This window comes from Dendrobates tinctorius, unplaced genomic scaffold (genome assembly GCF_039654945.1).
Source record: "Dendrobates tinctorius isolate UK_male_01 unplaced genomic scaffold, ASM3965494v1 ptg000086l, whole genome shotgun sequence".
Lineage (NCBI taxonomy): Eukaryota > Metazoa > Chordata > Amphibia > Anura > Dendrobatidae > Dendrobates > Dendrobates tinctorius.
Genome location: NW_027361754.1, coordinates 26,975,239 through 26,997,937, shown reverse-complemented (window position 1 = coordinate 26,997,937; position 22,699 = coordinate 26,975,239). Strand labels below are relative to the sequence as shown.

Genomic DNA, 22,699 nt, shown 5'->3' with positions numbered 1-22,699 from the left:
GCATCACGTGAATCGGTCACATCTTTAATGGATTACTTTTTTCTTTTCACGCTTTTTATGAATGGTGCTGAATGTTCTATAGACCATTTCCAAAGGGTTCTTGCAGCTCCAAAAATAACAGTGCAAGCGAATATAAGAAACTTTTTAAAAGGTTAAATTGGATTCTTTTACCACTTATGAGCCACTTCCCATAAGATTCTAGCTACCTCTTGAAGTCTATGGAGTGGTAGAGTGAGAGGCGTAGACACTAGTGATGAGTTAACATGCTGGGATAAGGTTATCTGAGCATGCTCATGTGCTAACAGAGTGTCTTCAAATTATATGTTCAAGTTCTCTTGGTTGCATGTCTCGCGGCTGCTTGTGTTGCAGAACAAACCGACAGGCGCAACAGAAGCATGGATTGCCAAACAGCTGCAAAACATGCAGCTGCGGGGACTCAAAAATATTTTTTGAGCAAACCGAAGACCCTCGGTTAGCACCCAAGTGTGCTCAGATAACACCTTAAACGAGCACGTTTGCTCATCTCTAGTAGACTAGACATACAAACAACTGCTTCCAATAAGTGTTTTATCTCCGTTCGGAGCTGGATTCACAGCTACACTGCTCAGTACTTCTGTATAATATCCTCCATGCTGCTGCTTCTGAACAATTAGCTACGTAGAGATTCCTGCTTCTGTGTGCTGTGTCAAGGAGGCATCATAGCTGCTAGCCTCCAATCACTAGCTCAGAGACAATTGAAAAGTTAGAGACAGAAAGTGATACATATGATTTATTTTTGATACTGAGCTATGACACAGACCACTATTTGGGCTTGGACATCAGGTGTTTTTTTGTTTTTTTTTTCTCCTGTATGAGAAAAAACAGACTATTCACTTATCCAATTTTCATCCATTTTTAATTAATTTACTTCAGTTTAAAATTAAATTAAATTGAATACATTAATCAATTTTTAATTTAGTTTCATTTTTTTCAACCGGACATCAAAATTAAGACGTGTACAGCGCCTCAGACTAAGACGTGGGCATGGTTGTGTGAAAAACGTACATGTAACACAGTTGTTGGGTTGAGGTCTTATGCTACTTGCACATTGAGCGGATTTCAGCACAAATCTGCGGCAAAATCCGTAAGTAACACCTAAGGATATGGTTGCAAATTTGGTGAAGATTTAACCTTTGCATTGCAAAAAATTGACATGCCACAGATTTGGAAATTTGTCCCCACTTGTCCATTTCTGCAGTGTGTAGTTGAGAAACTTCTACTGTGAATTTTCTACATGCAAATTCTCAACAAATATGCACCATGTGTGTGCAGTCTTACAATATCTGTCCTATAATGCTCACCTAAAAAAAAAAATCAGATTTTAGAAATATGGATTTATACAGTGGGTTCGGAAAGTATTCAGACCCCTTTAAATTTTTCACTCTTTGTTTCATTGCAGCTATTTGGTAAATTCAAAAAAGTTCATTTTTTTCTCATTAATGTACACTCTGCACTCAGTTAACTGAAAAAAAACAAATGTAGAAATTTTTGCAAATTTATTAAAAAAGAAAAACTGAAATATCACATGGTCATAAGTATTCAGAGCAGTAATGAGTAGATGAACCCTTCTGAGCTAGTACAGCCTTGAGTCTTCTTGGAAATGAAGGTGCAACAAGTTTTTCAAGTAAAAAAAGGGGGAGAAGCCAGCGCTGCTTGTGGTCAGAACGCAATACATAAACCGCATGTGCACATATTAATTTCTAACCGTATTTCAAAATGAGACATTTAGCAAAAAATTGATCAATCATTTGAGCCACCCCGCCACGCCAAGGCAATCTCATATGGGGCAGTCCTACTCTACGTTTTTTATATTCCCTGTGCCATTGCGGCCTCCTAAATGTATTAAAAGCAAGACCATATTAAATGCACACTGTACCTGAAGCGTTTCTGAATCACTCCCATGGTGCCAGAGAGGGCGAGCGCAGTTAAAGACAAACCAGGTCTGGACATAGACATTTCAGGTTTAACCTCCACACTCGCCTGACCAGCAACCACAGATGAAGGGTGATACAGGCCCAAACATAGGTGCACAATTAAATAGAGCCTGGGGCAGGGCTGGGCTGCCGTGTGTGTGCACAGCAGCCTAAGTCAGTCATAATGAACACAGAATGGCGAACATAACCCAAGCGCGCACGGCAACAGTGGTGGTCAGCCACAAACCAATATCAAGTATTGGCCTGTATCGCCCTTCATCTGTGATTGCTGGTCAGGAGAGTGTGAAGGTTAAAACTGAAATGTCTGTCTGGACGTGGTTGGCCTTTATCTGCTCTCACCTTTTCTGGCTTCATGGGAGTGATTCAGAAACGCTTCAGGTACAGTGTGCATTTAATATGGTCTTGCTTTTAATACATTTAGGAGGCCGCAATGGCACAGTGAATATAAAAAACGTAGAGTAGGACTGCCCCATATGAGATTGCCTTGGCGTAGCGGGGTGGCTCAAATGATTGATCAATTTTTTGCTAAATGTCTCATTTTGAAATACAGTTAGAAATTAATATCTGCATATATGCACTTTATGTATTGCGTTCTGACCACAAGCAGCGCTGGCTTCTCTCCTTTTTTACAAGTTTTTCACCCCAGAATTAGGGAATCCTCTGCCATTCTTCCTTGCATATCCTCTCCAGTTCTGCCAGGTTGGATGGTGAACAGCCATTTTCAGGTCTCTCCAGAGATGCTCAATTGGGTTTAGGTCAGGGCTCTGGCTGGGCCAGTCAAAAATGGTCACAGAGTTGTTCTGAAGCCACTCCTTTGTTAATTTAGCTATGTGCTTAAGGTCATTGTCTTGTCGGAAGGTGAACCTTCGGCCAAGTCTGAGGTCCAACGCACTCTGGAAGAGGTTATCATCCAGGATATCTCTACTTGGTCACATTCATGTTTCCTTCAATTGCAACCAGTCGTCCTGTCCATGGAGCTGAAAAACACCCCCATAGCATGATGCTGCCACCACCATGTTTGACTGTTGGGATTGTATTGGGCAGGTGATGAGCAGTGCCTGGTTTTCTCCACACATACCGCTTAGAATGATCACCAAAAAAGTTCTCTTCATCTTATCAGACCAGAGAATCTTATTTCTCATAATCTGGGAGTCCTTCATGTGTTTTTTTTAGCAAACTCTATGCAGGCTTTCATATGTCTGGCACTGAGGAGAGGCTTCCGTCGGGCCAATCTGCCATAAAGGCCCAACTGGTGGTGGGCTGCAATGATAGTTGACTTTGTGGAACTTTCTCCCATCTCACTACTGCATCTGTGGAGCTCAGCCACAGTGATCTTGGGGCTCTTTATCTCTCTCAACAAGGCTCTTCTCCCACGATTGCTCAGTTTGGCTGGATGGCCAGGTCTAGGAAGGCTTCTGGTGGTCCCAAACTTCTTCCATTTAAGGATTATGGAGGCCTCTGTGCTCTTAGGAACCTTGAGTACTGCAGAAATTCTTTTGTAACCTTGGCCAGATTTGTGCCTTGCCACAATTCTGTCTCTGAGCTCCTTGGCCAGTTCCTTTTGACCTTATGATTCTCATTCGGTCTGATGTGTACTGTGAGCTGTGAGGTCTTAGGCTAGTTTCACACTAGCGTTTCACAGCGTCAGTCTGCGCACGGCCGCCGCTAAGCTCCGCCCCGCCACGCCTCCTCCAGTTGGCTCCGCCTATGGGCACATGACGCTGCATGCGACCTGCGTACCCTATTTTTAGCATTGGGTACGCAGGCTGTGCGCAGGTATGCGTTTGCCGGCGCATGCATCATTTTGACGGTGCACCAAAATGCAACATGGTGTGTTTGGCGCTGGTCGGCGCACCGTCAAAAGGACGCATGTGCCGGCAAACTCATACCTGCGCACGGCCTGCCTACCCAATGCTAAAAATAGGGTACGTAGGTCGCATGGAGCGTCATACGCCCATAGGCGGAGCTAACAGGAGGAGGCGTGGCAGGGGCTGAGCTTAGTGGCGGCTGTGCACAGACCGACGCAGGTCAGTGAAACGCCAGTGTGAAACTAGCCTTATATAGACAGATGTGTGCTTTTCCAAATCAAGTCCTATCAGTTTAATTAAACACAGCTGGACTCCAATGAAGGACAAGAACCATCTCAAGGAGGATCACAAGGAAATGGACAGCATGTGACTTAAATATGAGTGTCTGAGCAAAGGGACTAAATACTTATGGCCATGTGATATTTCAGTTTTTCTTTAATAAATTTGCAAAAATTTCTACATTTCTGTTTTTTTAGTCGAGATGGGGTGCAGAGTGTACATTAATGAGAAAAAGAATGAACTTTTTTTACTTTACTAAATGACTGCAATGAAACAAACAGTGAAAAATTTAATGGGGTCTGAATACTCTCCGTACCCACTGTACATATGACTCTTCCAAAAATGACCGCACATCTGTTCTTACAAGAAATGATCTTGCCACGTACAGTAGGTGATATCTGTGCACCAGATCCTGTACTGCACCCATGACTTATAGGTGCTAATGTACAGCCACTTTATCCTGCCGCTACATCACCTTACAACCGTGTTTGTTGCTGCCTCCTCTTCTATTTTTTTTTTTATTCGTTTTTAAAGCAATTTATTTTTTTTTATTGATTTTGAGTGTTTAATAGCTGGAGCTTAGAGCACAAGCTGCCGCTCTCACCTCAGTTATTCAGGACTGCCAGAATATTTTCACCTAAATGCAAAAACAAATCTGGTTTATGGAGATAATTTTAAGAAGTGTTTAAGTTTACTCTCGCTGGCCTAGATAGTGTTCTAGTCAGAAGCAAAAGGTTCTGTAAAATTTTCTATTTTTATTTAATATGCTGGTAATATTCATGGGGGGTAGATGGATCTTTAAAAGGGTGCTACAAGGAGAAAAAAAGGAACGTGAGTATCCGATATGTCCAAATTTTTTGTCATCCAAAATTGGGTACCAGATTTTTATCTGAAAAATAAACTGGGCAAATGTGTGGACACGTGATCCACCTATTCCTGACTCACAAGGGTCCCAGTGGTTCTACATTTATCCTATGGCCAGGCGATATGTTCTTTGTGTGCCACCCCTTTAATGTGGTTAAATGCCCAACTTTATGATTCTGCTTTTGAGTCTTTGATAAAACACGGATTTAGAAATAGTTCTACAATATAAGATAACACGACGTCATTGGCTTTTCTGTGGCAAAGAAGATTTTGTTCCCATCTGTTGCTCCAAATAAACCTGCATGCGGCATTGAGGAATTTCTGGTATTCTGCCGGAAAGAACGACAAGGACAATGCAGTGTTATTTTAAGAATTAAAGGTAGTTGCTAGCTACCTGCCTGTTGTGCCCGGCACCAATCTTGGCCGGCGCTGTGCAGTCAGAGTCCCCTATTACCTGAATGTCTCCTTATGAACAGTAGAGAAGTCCTGGTCTCCAGTCAACTCCAGGTTGTCCTTCACCGGCTTATGCTTCTTCATAGGCTCTCCTTTTTTAGGGATGAAAGTGCTCCCTGTTGTGGTCTCAGAATCCAGCTTCACCTAAGGTGAAAAGATACTACATATTATATATATATATATATATATATACTTGAGATATGGTGCATAGATGACTTAGTCATTGTTAATCGTGTGTTACGAGCAGCAAGCTAGACTCACCAAAGACCTCATTGAGATCCCATCCATGGGGTCTCCGTAACGGCGTCGGGGTTGAATGCCCCAATCTTTGAACACGACTCTACTGTGGGTTGTACCATCAAATTTTGCATTTAGTGGTCGGAGAACTGATCGGGGTCTTTTTACTGGCTCCTTGGGTTGTGGTTCATGTGGTAGAAAGGCCAGCTACAATATGACACATAGTGTAAAAAAAGGTGAATGTAGCATTAGACCGCATGCATACTGTTATGCACCTATATACACAGACTTTGATCTCTTCATCAACGCTAACATACAGCATAAGCTGCATTCAGCCAGGTTTATGGATATTTTTGGTAGCCAATTGGGTGGTCTGGATGACCAGCCAATCAATGGATGGGGTTGGTGGCAACTAGGCACTTCTGGTTCCCAACTTCATTTTCTCTAGCTCCTTGTCTTGTATCCAGTATTTTATACCTTGGATAGATACTAGTTTGGTAGTCTTTTGGACCGGTAATTGTATTCGGACATAGTATTCTTCTAGACCATTCTCTACATGAATGCATGGGTGCCCGCACTTATTTGAGCTATGACTTCATGACCACTATCGGCATGTTTACTCTTCTGTTCCTCGACCCGGCTATCGCTGACTACGTTTTTGGATCTGATTTTATTCTTGCCCCTTACTCTCTGGCTTCTTTGGTATTTTAACTGGCCTGAAGCTACTATGCAGACACAGCCTGGAGACCATGCAGTAAAGACCAGACCCTGCGTATGAGTTAAATGGTGGAAACTAGGGACCTCAACCCTGATAAGCAGAATGGTAAGTGCCAAGCCTAACTGTAGTAGCCCACATTGAGCTGCTGGATTATATTGCAATGAACATTTCTGGGCAATAAAAATCTTATAAAAGAATACATTCTTAGAAACCGGTCACAAAATTTTGCAATTCCTTAACAATAATATTTTGCTACCACTCCAGTTTGTGTAAGGTGTGAAAGATTCAGATACTTGAGGAATATGGAGCAGTGTGACAACCTATTGGTGAGTAGTAAAATGACATTTATCCAAGACAATCGGAGAACATAATCAAACCTTTGTAACAGTATTCCCATCCACCTGTCCTCCCCGTTCTCGGTCCATGGAAGTCAACTCTTCCTTTAACTGAGCTGGCTCTGGCCGAGGATGCAACAAAGGATTCCAGCCGGGGTATGTCACTTGTTGAACTGTCTGAAAGTCGTTACTAATGAAGAAAAAGAGACACAATGATTTTATATGGATATTAGGTTCAGTAACAAAGAAATGGTGAATGGACAGTAAAGAAGTCGAAAATGATACAATATCTAAATGGGTTAAAGTCAGCAGTGAGTGTGACAAGGATTAGTACTGGGTGCAGTGGAAGCCGAAAGGATCAGTACTGGAAGCAGTGGGGACTACAAGGATCGATACTGAGAGCAGTGGGGACTACAAGGATCGATACTGAGCAGTGGGGACTACAAGGATCGAAACTGAGAGCAGTGGGAGCCACAAGTATCGGTACTGAGACCGACCATTGGGTGCCACAAAGATCAGTACTGAAAGCAGTGGGGACTACAAGGATCTTTTCTGAGAGCAGTGGGGGCCACAAGGATTTATACTGAGCCCAGTGGGTTCCACAAGGATCAGTACTGGAAGCAGTGAGGACTACAAGAATCAGTATTGAGAGCAGTGAGAACCTACAAGGATTGGTACTGAGAACTGTGGGGGCCACAAGCATCCGTACTGAGAACAGTAGCGACTACAAGGATCAGAATTGAACAGCAGTAGGGACGACAAGAATCAGTAGTGAGAGCAGTTGGGGCCACAAGAATTGATACTGAGAGCAGTGGGGGCCACAAGGATCGGTACTGAGGGCAGTGAGGACTACAAGGAACAGAACTGAGAGCAGTGAGAACCTACAAGGATCGGTACTGAGAACTGTGGGGGCCACAAGCATCCATACTGAGAGCAGTAGTGACTACAAGGATCAGAATTGAACAGCAGTAGGGACGACAAGAATCAGTAGTGAGAGCAGTGTGGACTACAAGGATCAGTACTGAGAGCAATGGGGGCCAAAAGGATCAGTGCTGAGAGTAATGGGGGCCAAAAGGATCAGTGCTGAGAGCAGTGGGGGCCACAAGGATCAGTACTGAGAGCAGTGAGGGCCACAAGTATCAGCTTTGACGAACACAAGTGTTGGAAACCAACATGGAATGATATAGGAGATATTTATGGTTGGAGAGCAAAAGGAAATCGGAACCAACAACAAGGATCAGTATTGAGAGCAGTGAGGACTGCAAGGATCATTACTGGAGCAGAGGGGACCACATGGCTCAGTATTGGGGAGCACAAGGATCAGTATTAGGAGCAAGAGGGCACCACAAGGATCAGTATTAGACCCATCTCTTTTTAATCTCTTTATTAATGACCTTGTGGAGGGGAATGAGCGTCAGTGTTTGATGACAAAACTTTGGAGAATTGGAGGACAATAAAAACTGATTATATAAGATTACAGAATGATCTCTGTAAATTGGCTGTATGAGCAAAAACATGGCAGATAAAGTTTAATGTTAAAAAATCTACAGTCAGCATAAAAATTACATGGAAATGTAGGAGGATTTGCGTATTCTGGTTACAATTAAGCAGTTCGCTGAAATTTGGAAAGGAAGTTAAATTTGCATTGCATCTACTAACCTCACTCTACCTAACATCGAAATAACCCTAGAGGGTTCAACCATAACTCCCAAGCAGCATGCCCACTGTCTTGGGGTCATATTCAACACCGAACTTTCCTTTACTCCCTATATCCGATCACTCACTCGCTCTTGTCACCTGCATTTTAAAAACATCTCCAGAATCTGACCTTTTCTCACCTTTGAAACTGCTAAGACTTTTACAGTCGTATGTTAAAGTTTGGGCACCCCTATTAATGTTAACCTTTTTTCTTTATAACAATTTTGGTTTTTGCAACAGCTATTTCATTTTCATATATCTAATAACTGATGGACTCAGTTATATTTCTGGATTCAAATGAGGTTTATTGTACTAACAGAAAACGTGCAATCTGCATTTATACAAAATTTGACCGGTGCAAAAGTATGGGCACCCTTATCATTTTCTTGATTTGAACACTCCTAACTACTTTTTACTGACTTCCTGAAGCACTAAATTGGTTTTGTAACCTCATTGAGCTTTGAACTTCATAGCCAGGTGTATCAAATCATGAGAAAAGGTATTTAAGGTGGCCACTTGCAAGTAGTTCTCATATTTGATTCTCCTATGAAGAGTGGCATCATGGGCTCCTCAAAACAACTCTCAAATGATCTGAAAACAAAGATTATTCAACATAGCTTTTCAGGGGAAGGATACAAAAAGTTGTCTCAGAGATTTAACCTGTCAGTTTCCACTGTGAGGAACATAGTAAGGAAATGGAAGAACACAGGTACAGTTCTTGTTAAGCCCAGAAGTGGCAGGCCAAGAAAAATATCAGAAAGGCGGAGAAGAAGAATGGTGAGAACAGTCAAGGACAATCCACAGACCACCTCCAAAGACCTGCAGCATCATCTTGCTGCAGATGGTGTCACTGTGCATCGGTCAACAATAAAGCGCACTTTGCACAAGGAGAAGCTGTATGGGAGAGTGATGCGAAAGAAGCCGTTTCTGCAAGCACGCCACAAACAGAGTCACCTGAGGTATGCAAAAGCACATTTGGACAAGCCAGTTACATTTTGGAAGAAGGTCCTGTGGACTGATGAAACAAAGATTGAGTTGTTTGGTCATACAAAAAGGCGGTATGCATGGAGTCTAAAAAACACAGCATTCCAAGAAAAACACTTGCTACCCACAGTAAAATTTGGTGGTGGTTCCATCATGCTTTGGGGTTGTGTGGCCAATGCCGGCACCGGGAATCTTGTTAAAGTTGAGGGTCGCATGGATTCAACTCAGTATCAGCAGATTCTTGACAATAATGTGCAAGAATCAGTGACGAAGTTGAAGTTACGCAGGGGATGGATATTTCAGCAAGACAATGATCCAAAACACCGATCCAAATCTACTCAGGCATTCATGCAGAGGAACAATTACAATGTTCTGGAATGGCCATCCCAGTCCCCAGACCTGAATATCATTGAACATCTGTGGGATGATTTGAAGCAGGCTGTCCATGCTCGGCGACCATCAAACTTAACTGAACTGGAGTTGTTTTGTAAACAGGAATGGTCACAAATACCTTCATCCAGGATCCAGGAACTCATTAATAGCTACAGGAAGCGACTAGAGGCTGTTATTTTTGCAAAAGGAGGATCTACGAAATATTAATGTCACTTTTATGTTGAGGTGCCCATACTTTTGCACCGGTCAAATTTTGTTTAAATGCAGATTGCACATTTTCTGTTAGTACAATAAACCTCATTTGAATCCAGAAATATAACTGAGTCCATCAGTTATTAGACATATGAACCTGAAATAGCTGTTGCAAAAACCAAAATTGTTATAAAGAAAAAAGGTTAACATTAATAGGGGTGCCCAAACTTTTACATATGACTGTACTGTAGCTCTTATTCATTCTTGTCTGGACTACTGCAACTCTCTTCTGATCGGTATCCCTCTTACCAAGCTTTCTCCTCTCCAATCCATCTTGAGTGAGGCAGCCAGGGTCATATTTCTCTCCAGCCGCTTCACCGATGCCTCCATCTTGTGCTAGTCATTACACTGGCTACCTATTCGCTACAGGGTCCAGTATAAACTCATCTCTCTCACCCACAAAGCTCTCCACAGTTCTGCACCGCCTTATATCTCCTCTCTCATCTCTGTCTATCGCCCTACACGTGCCCTCCATTCTACAAATGACCTAAGACTAACATCCCCCGTAATGCGAACCTCGCACCTCCGTCTCCAAGACTTCTCTCGTGCTGCACCAGCTCTCTGGAATGCACTTCCCCAGACGATCAGACTGATATCTAGCCACGACCTATTCAAGCGCGCTTTGAAAACCAATCTCTTCAAACAAGCCTACCACATCAACTACTCAGTAAACTAACTTTGCCCTGCTCCCTCCTTCCAAATATAATTCTGAATCTGCACCCTACTATTCATCTGTCTCCACACCCTCCATGCACACGCTAACTGCACTTGATACTTGACTATTGTACTTAAACACACGGGCTGATGATCGGATCATGCAGCTTTATCTGAAAATCCCTACTTATTATAATTGCCAGACCTGAAATAACAAGCACTTTTCATCTACTGTGTCCCCCCCCATTTCCTTGAAGATTGTAAGCTTGTGAGCAGGGACCTCACTCCTAATGTCACTGTTTAAATTGTCTTAACTTGTATTGAATTTATTGTCTGTACATGTCCCCACTTAATTGTAAAGTGCTGCAGAATATGTTGGCCCTATATAAATAAAAACTATTATTATTATTAATGCAAATCAAATTTTCTTTATTATGGCATATTTATGCTTATCATGCTATGTTAGAGTGTAAAAAGAATAGTCCTCGGCAGGTGGTCATCTATCTCACCACCCACATTCCAGTCCTTCACTCCATCCGGCCTCTTTCCTTCAGCATCCAATCTTGTGATGCCTGCTTTGGCTAGGTCTTCCACATCAGGATATCAGATCCAGAGAGAAGACGCCCAAAGTGGATGTCATGCACCAAAGGTAAGAAAAAGTCAGATGGAGGAGGACTCGACAGTGGGCTTTGGTGGCAGCGGGACGTGTTGAGTTCTTTGTAGTTAGGGAAGTCATGGAGAAAGAGTTGTTCTTGGTGTACCTATGTCTTTGTCAACCTACATAACCATCTTATGCTAATGATCCTCAAGCTTCGTACCTGTAAAATGGGTGGAGAGTAAGGTTGTCAGCGGGTGGATGGGCTGGCCGAATGGGCTCTCTGATTTGGCCCCCGGAGAAATCACTTTGATATTTGGTCACCAGTTCCACTGGAAGTCGTTTGTCGACATTTTTTGGAAGAGATTCCTTAGATGCATGTTTCTTTTCCAGTGGTAGAGGATAAAATGTGGACTGATGTGTTGTAGTCATGAAATGCTCACCTATAAGGGGATATTTAGTCTGGATTACAAATAGTCTGGCAGAGAACAAGTAATTTTATGTACACGACTTGTGTAAATCCGTTATCTATATTGGGAGTAATTTCTAGGAGTCTTTCTAAAAGTGCTGACTGATGTCGGGAAGCGAACACATGACCACTATGGTCAATGATTAACTGTAGTGGTCGTATGTATGGTACATCCTCCTGGGCAGACCTTTTACAAAGACCAATACATTGTCATTGGAGCATCTGTGCACAACTTTGACCACAATTTTTGCACCTTGTTGCATTTACACATCAGACTGCGGATGGTCGAACGCCAATTCATTTGACAATTGTTCCTCTCGACTATCCTATACACATGCATTCTCTGGAGAGGGGAATAAGTCGCTGCCAGACAATCTTTGATCACCAAAATGAACTAAAGAATTAGGCGACCCTTCTTTCCACCGACACCTGACGTTGAAGGAGAATCAAGACTCACACATTAGATGTTGGCCAGTTCCACCATAATTGTTGGGTTCGGCCAATATTCACCTAATGTGTATGGTCATCTCTAAGATAACTCTGGCTTTATACAGTTTACTTTTGTTCCTTCCTTTACCCTCAATGGCCAGGTGGTCTTGTGAAGCCTTCACTGGTTCCACCCTCCTCAGTGTCTTCTCTACAAAATGATCTTGGGTTGTTGTTTTCATGTCACGAGCATCCCCAGGAAAGAGTAGAGAACCTGTATGGAAAAGTATAAAAAGTCATAAACGGATGGAAACAATCTCAGTCATTGAATTATTCTTATTTTCCGGAGAAGACAATTTTCTTCACTGCAGTACAAAATAAGGATTTGGGCTAAAAGGACAAGGACACCCAATACATCTCTTCCAAACCTTATGATTCAACAAAACAGACTATGTGACAATGGTCACCTATTGGCTTGGTGTTGTGATTTTCACACTTCCCGTAGAATGTAATGGTGACCACTCATGTGAACAGCTGGATCTTTTTTGCGCCACCATCTCTTTGGGACATAGCTTCTACTGCATAAAGGAGATCACTGATCCCGTACTTTTGAGAGTTAATAGTCTCCAATCTGGAACTCCCATCAAAATATAGATGTCCCATAATATCTCCACTTTGACCACCCTTCGACTTTGGCACAACCTATGGATCGTGGCTTGTTAACATGAGCCACTAACTACCCATCCATGTTTTTTTTTGTAAGCTCTCAAGATAGGATGTAGACAAAAGTGATGCTTTTGCCGGGGGGGGGGGGGGGGGGGGGGGCATGCCGCAACGCTAGTTCTGGGTATCGATCATTGGCATCTTGGTACCTGCTAGAGTTGGCAGTTCTCCATAGTGTGGTTGCCGCTCCGCTTTCCATTGCTTGTACAGTTCCTTGTGTGTTGTGCTTTGTTGAATACCTGAAGAAGGTAATGGACGCAGGTTATCTGGGGGACGGGTGGGCATAGTTCGCTCTGCCTCCTTGAGTGGATAGTGGAGACTGTATACTGTCTGGTTCAATAGGGGCTCCTCCGGTCTCTGGTAGTAGCCATCCTGTGCACAAAATGCAGAGTATATATCTGATGGTTTTAAGGACGTGTAGCAATGGTCTACTATACATAGAAGTGTTCGGGATATATTTGTATAGTATGTACTATGCAGATCAGACTTACAGGCGGTATATATGGCTGGGGTCGTCCTTCTAAGGGCCTTGGTATAAATTCGGTCCTCTGTGTGGTAACAAAGTTCATAGGCGGAAGGTTGCGAGGGACTGGAGTATGGAGAGGTCTTTTACTGCTTCTCGGAGGCACATCTGTGTGAAGAACAATGAAATTTAGTGATAAAACCACAGCAGATTTGACCATTGAGAGATGTTTAGGATTTTGCTGCCAGTTGTCCAGAATTTGCAAGAACAGTCCCGATTTTTCAGATACAGCCCAAGCAAATTTGGAACTGTCCCAAAGTAAAAAAAGGGGTAGGTTTTGTGTAGACCCCACTCAAACATGGGTAGATTGGGAGTAAAATGTTTCTAAATTACCAAGCAGTATTGTTGGAGCTTATGGTAGGGCGTGTTCACACAAGACATCTGCAGCACTTTCATGGTGGAAATGCTGTGGATTTTCTGTACATTGTATTGCAATATAGCGGTCACTTTACATTGTAGATTTTCTCTTCAGCTTGTGGATGACAATCTTCTGGGTATATACTAAAAGTGAGCAAAATGTTGCAAAAATGTTCAATATTGAGAGCTTGGAGTTTTTTTTATTGCTGTGGCTTTGCCTTTGTTTTTCCGGTGGAGTCTGCTCTCCATGTTTTACACTTTAGAGGTGGGCAGCTACCTGGGGGTTTTCATTCCGAGATTAAGCATGTTAGGCTACTTTCACACTAGCGTTTTTTTAGCGCTGCGCTTCGTGCACAATAGAATCGCATGCAAAAAATGCATCATGCGTTTTGTATGCGTTTGCTTTTTTTAGGCACATGCGTTTTAACCAGTTTCTAGCCATGTTAACTTTTAAAACGTATGCAATTTTAAACGCAGGCGTGCGCATGTCGATGCGCACGAGTGCATTCCCATAGACTGTAATGTGATTTTTTTTTTTTTTGACGCATTCCGTGCGCAAGCTTGTGCATGTGTTTTTTTGAGACAGGTCGGACGGACCAAAAATGCGTCCGGCGCGCCTAGGCGCACACTACAATAAAATGCATGCGCATGAAAACGCATAAGAACGCGTGCTTACGCTAGACCATGCGCCCCTATGTTAAAGATAGGGGAGCAGGACGCATGCGCATGATGCGTATGAAGCGCAGTGCTAAAAAAGGCTAGTGTGCAACCAGCCTTACTCCTTTTAACCGCGACAGTTTCCAAACTCTGAAGCAGTTTAAAGAAGTGACATAAGACTGAGCATGTGCATAGCAATGCTATTTTTACATTCGGTTGATTTTTTGCTACAATTTTGCAGCATTTTTTCAGGTGGCTTCTGGATGGAAATTGCCTGAAAAAGACATTGTGTGCATAAACCCTAAGAACTAAACATTCCCCTCCAGCTCTGCAGACAATTTGCATGACTACTTTGAATTGCACCATAAACTTTGCGCATTGTCATGTGAATTAGTCATTCAAATATTTTTCAAAAATTGGAGCTTTGTTTGTTAGGCAATCCCTACATGTGTTGCGGCTGTTGAATACTCGCAAGACATGCAGTTGCGAGAACTCGAACATGTTTTTCAAGCACGCCGAAGGCACTCAGCACCCGAGCATGTTCAGATAACACCTTATCCCAGCTCATTACTAATGCACATGTAAAGTTGGCCAATACGTTGCTGTGTGCACGGGGTCTGTATCACGACTCACCGAGTCTATGATGATTGAGCAATAGCCATACTCCTCTGTGCGGCCTGGATGGGATGATACATGCCGCCCAGTGGAAATGGAGGCATGTAGACGTACGTTCTAGATTTCTATGAGTTTTGCATTACGTCAGCACTGATACACTGCCATGTGCTTGATGCTGAAGGCTAATCTGAATGGCCAGGCAGGGAATGGAACGCCAGCCGACGAGTCATTTTAATCATTGGCAAAGAAGACTCGGCTATAACAGACGTCATCTGCACATTCACATTTCAGATGCCCGAAATCCTAATGTTCAAGCCAGTAACACAAAGAGGAAATAATACTACCGTACAGTGCGGATTATAGTGCACCCTAAGGTGCCCTCTCCGGTTACTTGGCAGTATATGGCGACATCTACAACTTTTGTCTTCTCTTTTATCTCTGATCCTCGATCGAGGGATGATATTTCGGGAATTTACTTCTTAGTAAATACAAAGAACAGGAGAGCGGACTCCAGGCAATATGGACGAAAATAATAGTCATTAACAGATTTGGATTTGTACACCGTACTTGTATCGCATGGACATTGGCAGTACATCCACATGCCAATCTGCCAATACAAGAGAACTATTGTTTTTAGAGAAATATAAATGTCTCTAAAATTTTGTATAGTATTAAATGAGTCGGCTTATATGTCACGTCAAAGGGAATGTGCAGGATTAGAATTTTTTTTTTTTTTTTCTTTTACAAAAGCTGTATTTTGGTAATTTTCATGCACTTTTGCATTTTACATGTGTAACTCTAAGGGGAATATTTGAAATGAGATAATTTGTAATACCAAAAACTCATGTACTGAAAGCCATATTATCAAAAAATGGCTGTGTTCATGAGCGCTTATGGCTATGTTCACTTTTCCACAAAATGTTTTTCACGGTTCATTTGCTTCCTAAATGCAAAGTAAATGCAACTTTCTTAAAAAAATTTCATTTAAGTTTTTGACCGTATTGCTGATGCATAGTTTATGTAATTCCTTTATTTGGCTTGGGGTCCTGCAAAAATGTTACAAAGCCTAGCTGCTGCACCAGGTTCTCTGCTCACCCTTCCTTACCTCAGAGATAGAGGTCACAGCTTGGAAGGGAAGCCTATAAGACTGCAGCTTGTGCTGCTGAGCCTGAGCGTTCGTTTCTGCTTGTAACCCTGACTGACTGATGAAGGTCATTGTAGGACCGAAACGTCGTCTTTATTTTTGGGTTGCCTGCACAAAATAAAATTATCTGCTTACAACATTTGCCTGAGTGCCAAGTTTTCAACAAAATATAACAGCTCACATCCAGCCTATATTACAGGGAAACAAAGAGCTCTCATCCAGCCTATATTACTGGAAGAGACACACAGACCTCACATACAGCCTATATTACAGAGAGAGACAGAGCTCACATCCAACCTATATTACTGTGAGAGACACTCAGAGCTCACATCCAGCCTATATTACAGGGAGACATAGAGGTCACATCCAACCTATATTACTGGGAGAAACACACAGAACTCACACCCAGCCTATATTACTGATGGAGACACACAGAACTCGCATCCAACCTATATACAGTAACTGGGAGGGACACACAGAGCTCACATCCAGCCTATATTACAGAGAGAGACACAGAGCTCACATCCAGCTTATATTACTGGGAGAGACACAGAGCTCACATCGAGCCTATATTACTGGAGGAGACACACAGAGCTTCCATCCAGCCTATATTAGAGAGAGACAGCGCTCACATCCAGCCTATATTACTGGGAGAGACACACAAAGCTCACATCCAGCCTATATTACAGAGAGAGACACAGCGCTCACATCCAGCCTATATTACTGGGAGAGAGACAGCGCTCACATCCAGCCTATATTACTGGGAGAGACACAGAGCTCACATCCAGCCTATATTACTGGGAGAGACACAGACCTCACATCCAGCCTATATTACAGAGAGAGACACAGCGCTCACATCCAGCCTATATTACTGGGAGAGACACAGAGCTCACATCCAGCCTATATTACTGGGAGAGACATTTGCACAAGAGAAAAATCTGGAAATTAGATGAGGCAGCAAACTATGTATCAGTAGAATTGAAAATGAATGAAGTAAAGTTTGCAGACTGAAACTTAGTTCAAATTCATTCACTAAAGCTAACCAGTAATGTAAAAAAAATGTTTCTGTGCCAAAGATGATCATAGCCTTTACAGGAACACGTGTCATATACATTGTGCTGTGCCACGTTCAGAGTCTTGTGGAGAAATGCCAATAACAGCAATGTGAGGATCCCCATGTCAGCCATCGATCTACACTGCTCTGTGACACAACAGCACTTACTCTGTGGGATGTTGAATGTGGCCTTATAATGGGAGATATAACATTCGCCATTCGTTTCTCTGTGCTGAGCGCGTTGCCGTTTCTTGCAGTCCTTGTGATGTTTGTGTCGCCTGCAGAGGGGGAAGAAACAGCACAACGCTTTACAAACTGTGCGCCCTCCATGCCCGCAGCCCACCGCCCTCATCCGAGCATCTGTACTCCAATTTTAGCTTTCATTTTCACCTTACGTTTATCAATATTTGTGCAGAAAGTGATCAAGCGCAATGTGCAATACTCGCTGACACCCATTGTTCACCTTATGGCCCCCGCCATGCCTCATTTACAGCCCTTTTAATGTTCGTTTAAGGCTCAGTCTGATGATGGATGATTCCAACATTATTCACCAGAAATAAACCAAAAACGCTGCATTCAGGAAAGTTTCAGATGTCTTAAAGGGAGTTTTTAGTAACTTTATGTAGACATTTGAGGCGTAAAATAATTTTTGCATTTGGGTAGCATTAAAAATTTTGCAACGTTTGGCTTCTTACAATTGCATCTTTCTATTGCTGGCTGCAAGATGAGTTAACTGAGAATCTGTCAGTGAGCGTGTTCAGATTAAATGATGTCAGTGTTTGTAAACATTATCTGTCCTCTTAGCTGATTTATGACCAAAGATTAAAGTTGCATGTGCAAGAAATCAATGAACCTGTAAACGCCAAATGGTGCAACATTTTTAATGAAAACCAATTTCAAAAATGATTTTTTTTTTTAATACTCAAATAGATCTAAGTAAAAATAATAATTGTCCCCAAAATTGGAGAATTAGCAACACTTACAGGAGTCCTGCAGGTCTTCCATCTTTCTGAGGGCGTCCCGGATATTTGGGAACAGATGGCAGGTATAATTGTAACTATACTGTATACAATCATGTATGACCAATAGAAAAGGATGTGCAGGTGTGAATACTTGTGCAAGCATGCACGGATGAGAAGAGTGACATGCAAGGGTTTAACATTTTCACATATTTCTAAACGCATAATAGCCGTAAAAAAGTCGTATATGTAGTAGACAGGTCATTGCGGTCTTAAAAAAGAAGAGATAAAAGACGAACAAATACCTTTATGTTGCAACCATGTGTAGAAAGTCATAATTACGCGACTTTTCTTCATGAACATACAACACTGGACGGGGCTCGGTCTCTAACTTTGGGAAGTTACTACGCAACATGAAAAGCTTCTCTGGAGTAATTTGTAACACTTAGCATTGAGGGGCAAAACTTGATAAAAATGGAGTTAAAGTTAGTAAACTTTTTAAAAGTTTTTTTGGGATTGTTTGAAACCACCCTGAGGGCAGGTGCAGATGAGCATATTTTTGGTCCCAGTGCAAGCTGACAAAACATCGGATAGCACTCGGACCAATGTTATTCTGTGGGACCAAGCCCATGTCCATTTTTTTCCTTCGACAGGGATAGATATTCAGATCGCACACGGCCATGCAAGCAGGGCTGTGGAGTCGGTAAACGAAACCACCAACTCTGACACCAACTCCTCAATTTCCCTGACTTCTGACTCGGACTCCACAACTTCAACTCTGACTCCAACTCCGTAACTCCAACTCTTACTCCTCGACTCCATCTCCACCTTCCCAATTCCACGACTCCAACTCCATAACTCCAACTCTGACTCCATGACTCCAACTCTACCTTCCCAATTCCACGACTCAGACTCCAACTCCATAACTCCAACTCTGACTCCATGACTCCAACTCCACCTTCCCAACTCCACGACTCCAACTCCACAACTTCAACTCCATGACTCCGACTCCATAGCCCTGCATGCAAGTCCGTGAAAAACATCGGACTGCACTCGGATGAGCACAGTCCAATTTCTGCAGCCTCATAGCATGCAGACTTTTTTTCTCCATCTTCTGTGATCAAACTCTGATCAGAGTATCAATCGCATAACTGACCCGATTCTCTCAGATGAAAGAATCTACGATCGTCATCACTTGCCCAAAGAAGGGGAAAAAAGCTAACATTTGGGCACGGTGCACGGTGCAAACAGCCTTGGGAGAAGTTCCTTAGGAACAATCAAAAAAGCCTTTTACTTGTGGTCCTTCCTGTATTAGATACGTACAAACTGTTGCATATTACTCTGCGGGACTCGATCCTATAAAAATTGTGGCACAGTGTTCTGCAAATGACAAATTCAGCTCTGCTACATCTGTGGGTTCGCTTCACATGGGTTCTGAATAATTAAGAGTTTTATGCTTCGCGTAGCAAAATGCGTTACCCAAAAAGTTTTGAGCAAACTTCTGTCAACTTTTGTAACTTTTTATAACTTTTTGCTTCCTGCACTGAATGGGACAGATGATATAGACGTATCCTGCATATAACAGCGTATATTATTTGCTCACCCGCAGTCGCACAGCTCGCAGATACAAGACACAGACGAAGGATCCATGTTCTAAGATTCCCATATTGTGAATGCAGGATCCCTGTTTTGTGTTTCCATGGTCCCTCGTCTTCTCCTCCCCTCTCCGTTTAGAATAGAAAAGCCGGTTTTACCAGAGGAGATTGAGCGGCTTATTGTATAGCCAGGGGCCTGCGGTTTGTGTACCTGACAACCTCCCAGCAAACAGTGACAGAGTACAATGGTACGGGCAGGAAGGGGACAAAGCCAAAAAGAAAGAATAAAAGTGGCAGCGGTAGGCTGGCAGGGCGCAGCGCCCGCTTCACGTGCTTATTCTGTCGCATTGCTGGATGCAAATATCATATTAATATTGGCAAGAAAATCCCTGCTGTGCCGAGCTGCTTACAAATCTCGCACAAAGCCACAGATCTGACACTTTTTACCTTTCATGAACCTTAAACTTTTTGCTACATTGTTATGTACAGAGAAAATAACTATTTTCTGCATATTTTCATTCTTAAAGGGAACTTTGTACATCTTAAAAGTAATGGCATAGGTGAATAGAAAATGATCCCCCAATGCAAATGATACTTTTTTTTGTAGAGATCCAATGTGCCAGTCATGAGAAATCTAGTGAAGAAGCCAATGCATCATGCTATCTCCCGCACCTGAAATCCGCTGCCTTGGAGTAACTATCGACTCTGCCCTGTCCTTCAAACCGCACGTCCAATCTCTTGCCACCTCCTGTCGCCTCCAACTCAAACATATTTCCAGAAGCCGTCCCTTCCTCAGTCCTCAATCTACTAAAACTCTTGTACATGCCCTTATCTCCCGCCTTGACTACTACAACACTCTCCTCTGTGGCCTCCCTGCTAACTCTCTTGCACCACTCCAGTCTGTCATCAATTTTGCTGCTCGACTAATCCACCTCTCTCCTCGCTACTCCCCTGTCTCTCCCCTCTGCAAATCCCTCCATTGGCTCCCAATTCCCCAACGAATCCAGTTCAAACTACTAACACTGACCTACAAAGCCATCCACAACCTTTCCCCTCCTTATATCTCTGAACTAATCTCCCAATATCTTCCCTCACATACTCTTCGATCCTCCCAAGATCTCCAACTCTCCTCCACACTTATTCGTTCCCCACACAACCGCCTCCAAGATTTCTACCGAATATCCCCTATCCTCTGGAATGCCATGCCTCAACACGTCCGATTATCCACCACCCTCGGATCTTTCAAACGGAACCTGAAAACCCATATTTTCAGGAAAGCTTACAGACTGCAATAACCATTCTGCCGCCTCACCACCATCTGAGCTGCCGCCTCATCACCACCAGAGCTGCTGCACCCCTGACCTTCTGTCTTTTCCCCGCTATCCCGTAGAATGTAAGTCCGCAAGAACAGGGTCCCGTCCCTTCTGTACCAGTCTGTCATTGTAAATTTGAGGTGGAAACTTGTTTACTGTTAACGATATCTATAACTTTGTATGTAACCCCCCTTCTCATGTACAGCACCATGGAATTAATGGCGCTATATAAATAAATAATAATAATATGTAAATCAGGTAGGAAGTGCACAAGGGGTGTATCGATGCACAGGGTGTGTGTCCATACAAAGGGGGCAGGTTGATGCACAGGGGGCGTGTCGATGCACAGGGGGTGTGCTGACGCACAGGAGGCGTGTTGATGCCCAGGAGGGCATGCTGATGCAGAGGGGGCCGTGTCGATGCACAGGGGGGCATGTTGATGCACAGAGGGGGTGTCGATGCAAAGGGGGCGTGTCGATGCACTTAGAACTGCCCTCAATGCTCATCTAGTCTGATTTGTTTTATGGACTAAATGCTTTGTTTCTCTGAATTTAATGTTTTTTTTTTTCAAACCCATAATTAAGGATATTTACTGCAAACCTTGGAATTCAATTTAAAAAAAAAAGATGGGGCCAATACTAGAAATGATGGCATTGATTCTTAATGAGTCGGATTAGTTATGAACCTCTCCACAATCTTAGTTTTGGCGAATCTGAAATTATTGCAAATCAGGTTGCACAGATCTAGTAAATCAGAGGCCAACCCACCGCCATACTGCTCTCTTCCACTAAGGTCCGGGAGGGGATAAAGGGATAAAATACACTAGGCCAGTATGTCTTTGGGTCTTCCAAGACTGAGGCCAGTAGTCATTGTTCTCACGTGGTCACCCGTGGTCACCATCCAAATATTTAATGGCTGATTCACCAAATTTGACAATTCACCCAAAGTTGAAAACTTTTTGATTTATAAATAAAATCTGAAAACTTCATTAAAAATCCATTTAATCAGCGAAAAAAAATTACATTTGTTGTCGCCAAACATTAATTGGCGTTTCATGAAGTCGATGATCGCGTTCTCCTGCCAAAATACAATTAGATTTGGCTGCTGACATTTTATCTAACCAGATAGTCGAAAAAGAAAAAAAAAAAAGAAAAAAACAGACATTTTATGGATCCCATAAATAGATATAAGCAGCTTCTGCGACTGTATGTGCCGACGCCTGGGTTCATGTTGTTAGAGTTACCATGGCGACGCGGCACGCATCCATTCTGCTCCGATCGTGGTTTTATTAGGCCTGCTTTACAAAGGGCTGCTGTCTTTCCTTTTAACCTGCGGCGCAGGGGGCACATATTTTGTTATCTATTCAGAGATGATTTTTTTTTTTTTTTTTTTTGCAATTCCTGATATCTTCTACTAACAGGACTTAATGGCTATAACATTGCATTTCAAATAAGGAAATGGTTGCACTCATGTGAATCAAGGCATATCAAATATGAAATATGTGAAATACGAATAGCATAATGGCTTTTGTAATCTAGAAAAAACATATGAGATACTTAGCGCAAAATTTGGCGATGTGCTCGCGTTGCTCCGAGGGCCTCCTCCCTGCAGGCCCCCGGAT

At 42.7% G+C, this 22,699-nt stretch overlaps 1 protein-coding gene across 2 annotated transcripts; it reads right to left on the bottom strand.

The window, feature by feature from the left end:
* Window positions 1–4,198: 4,198 nt before the first annotated feature.
* LOC141097775 (uncharacterized) lies at window positions 4,199–20,037 on the bottom strand. Of its 2 annotated transcripts, XM_073585188.1 has the most exons (10): window positions 19,774–20,037; window positions 17,380–17,489; window positions 13,353–13,492; window positions 13,011–13,233; window positions 12,290–12,412; window positions 11,467–11,686; window positions 6,710–6,857; window positions 5,639–5,821; window positions 5,379–5,521; window positions 4,199–5,253 (listed from the first exon to the last, which is right to left on the bottom strand). In XM_073585188.1, exons 1-10 carry the CDS (start codon window positions 19,818–19,820, stop codon window positions 5,166–5,168), a joined length of 1,425 nt encoding a protein of 474 aa, XP_073441289.1. In that variant the 5' UTR covers window positions 19,821–20,037; the 3' UTR covers window positions 4,199–5,165. The 2 variants fall into 2 exon arrangements, with proteins under 2 accessions (XP_073441289.1, XP_073441290.1); XM_073585189.1 differs by lacking the exons at window positions 17,380–17,489; window positions 19,774–20,037 and adding an exon at window positions 16,119–16,245.
* Between the last annotated feature and the right edge of the window lie 2,662 nt (window positions 20,038–22,699).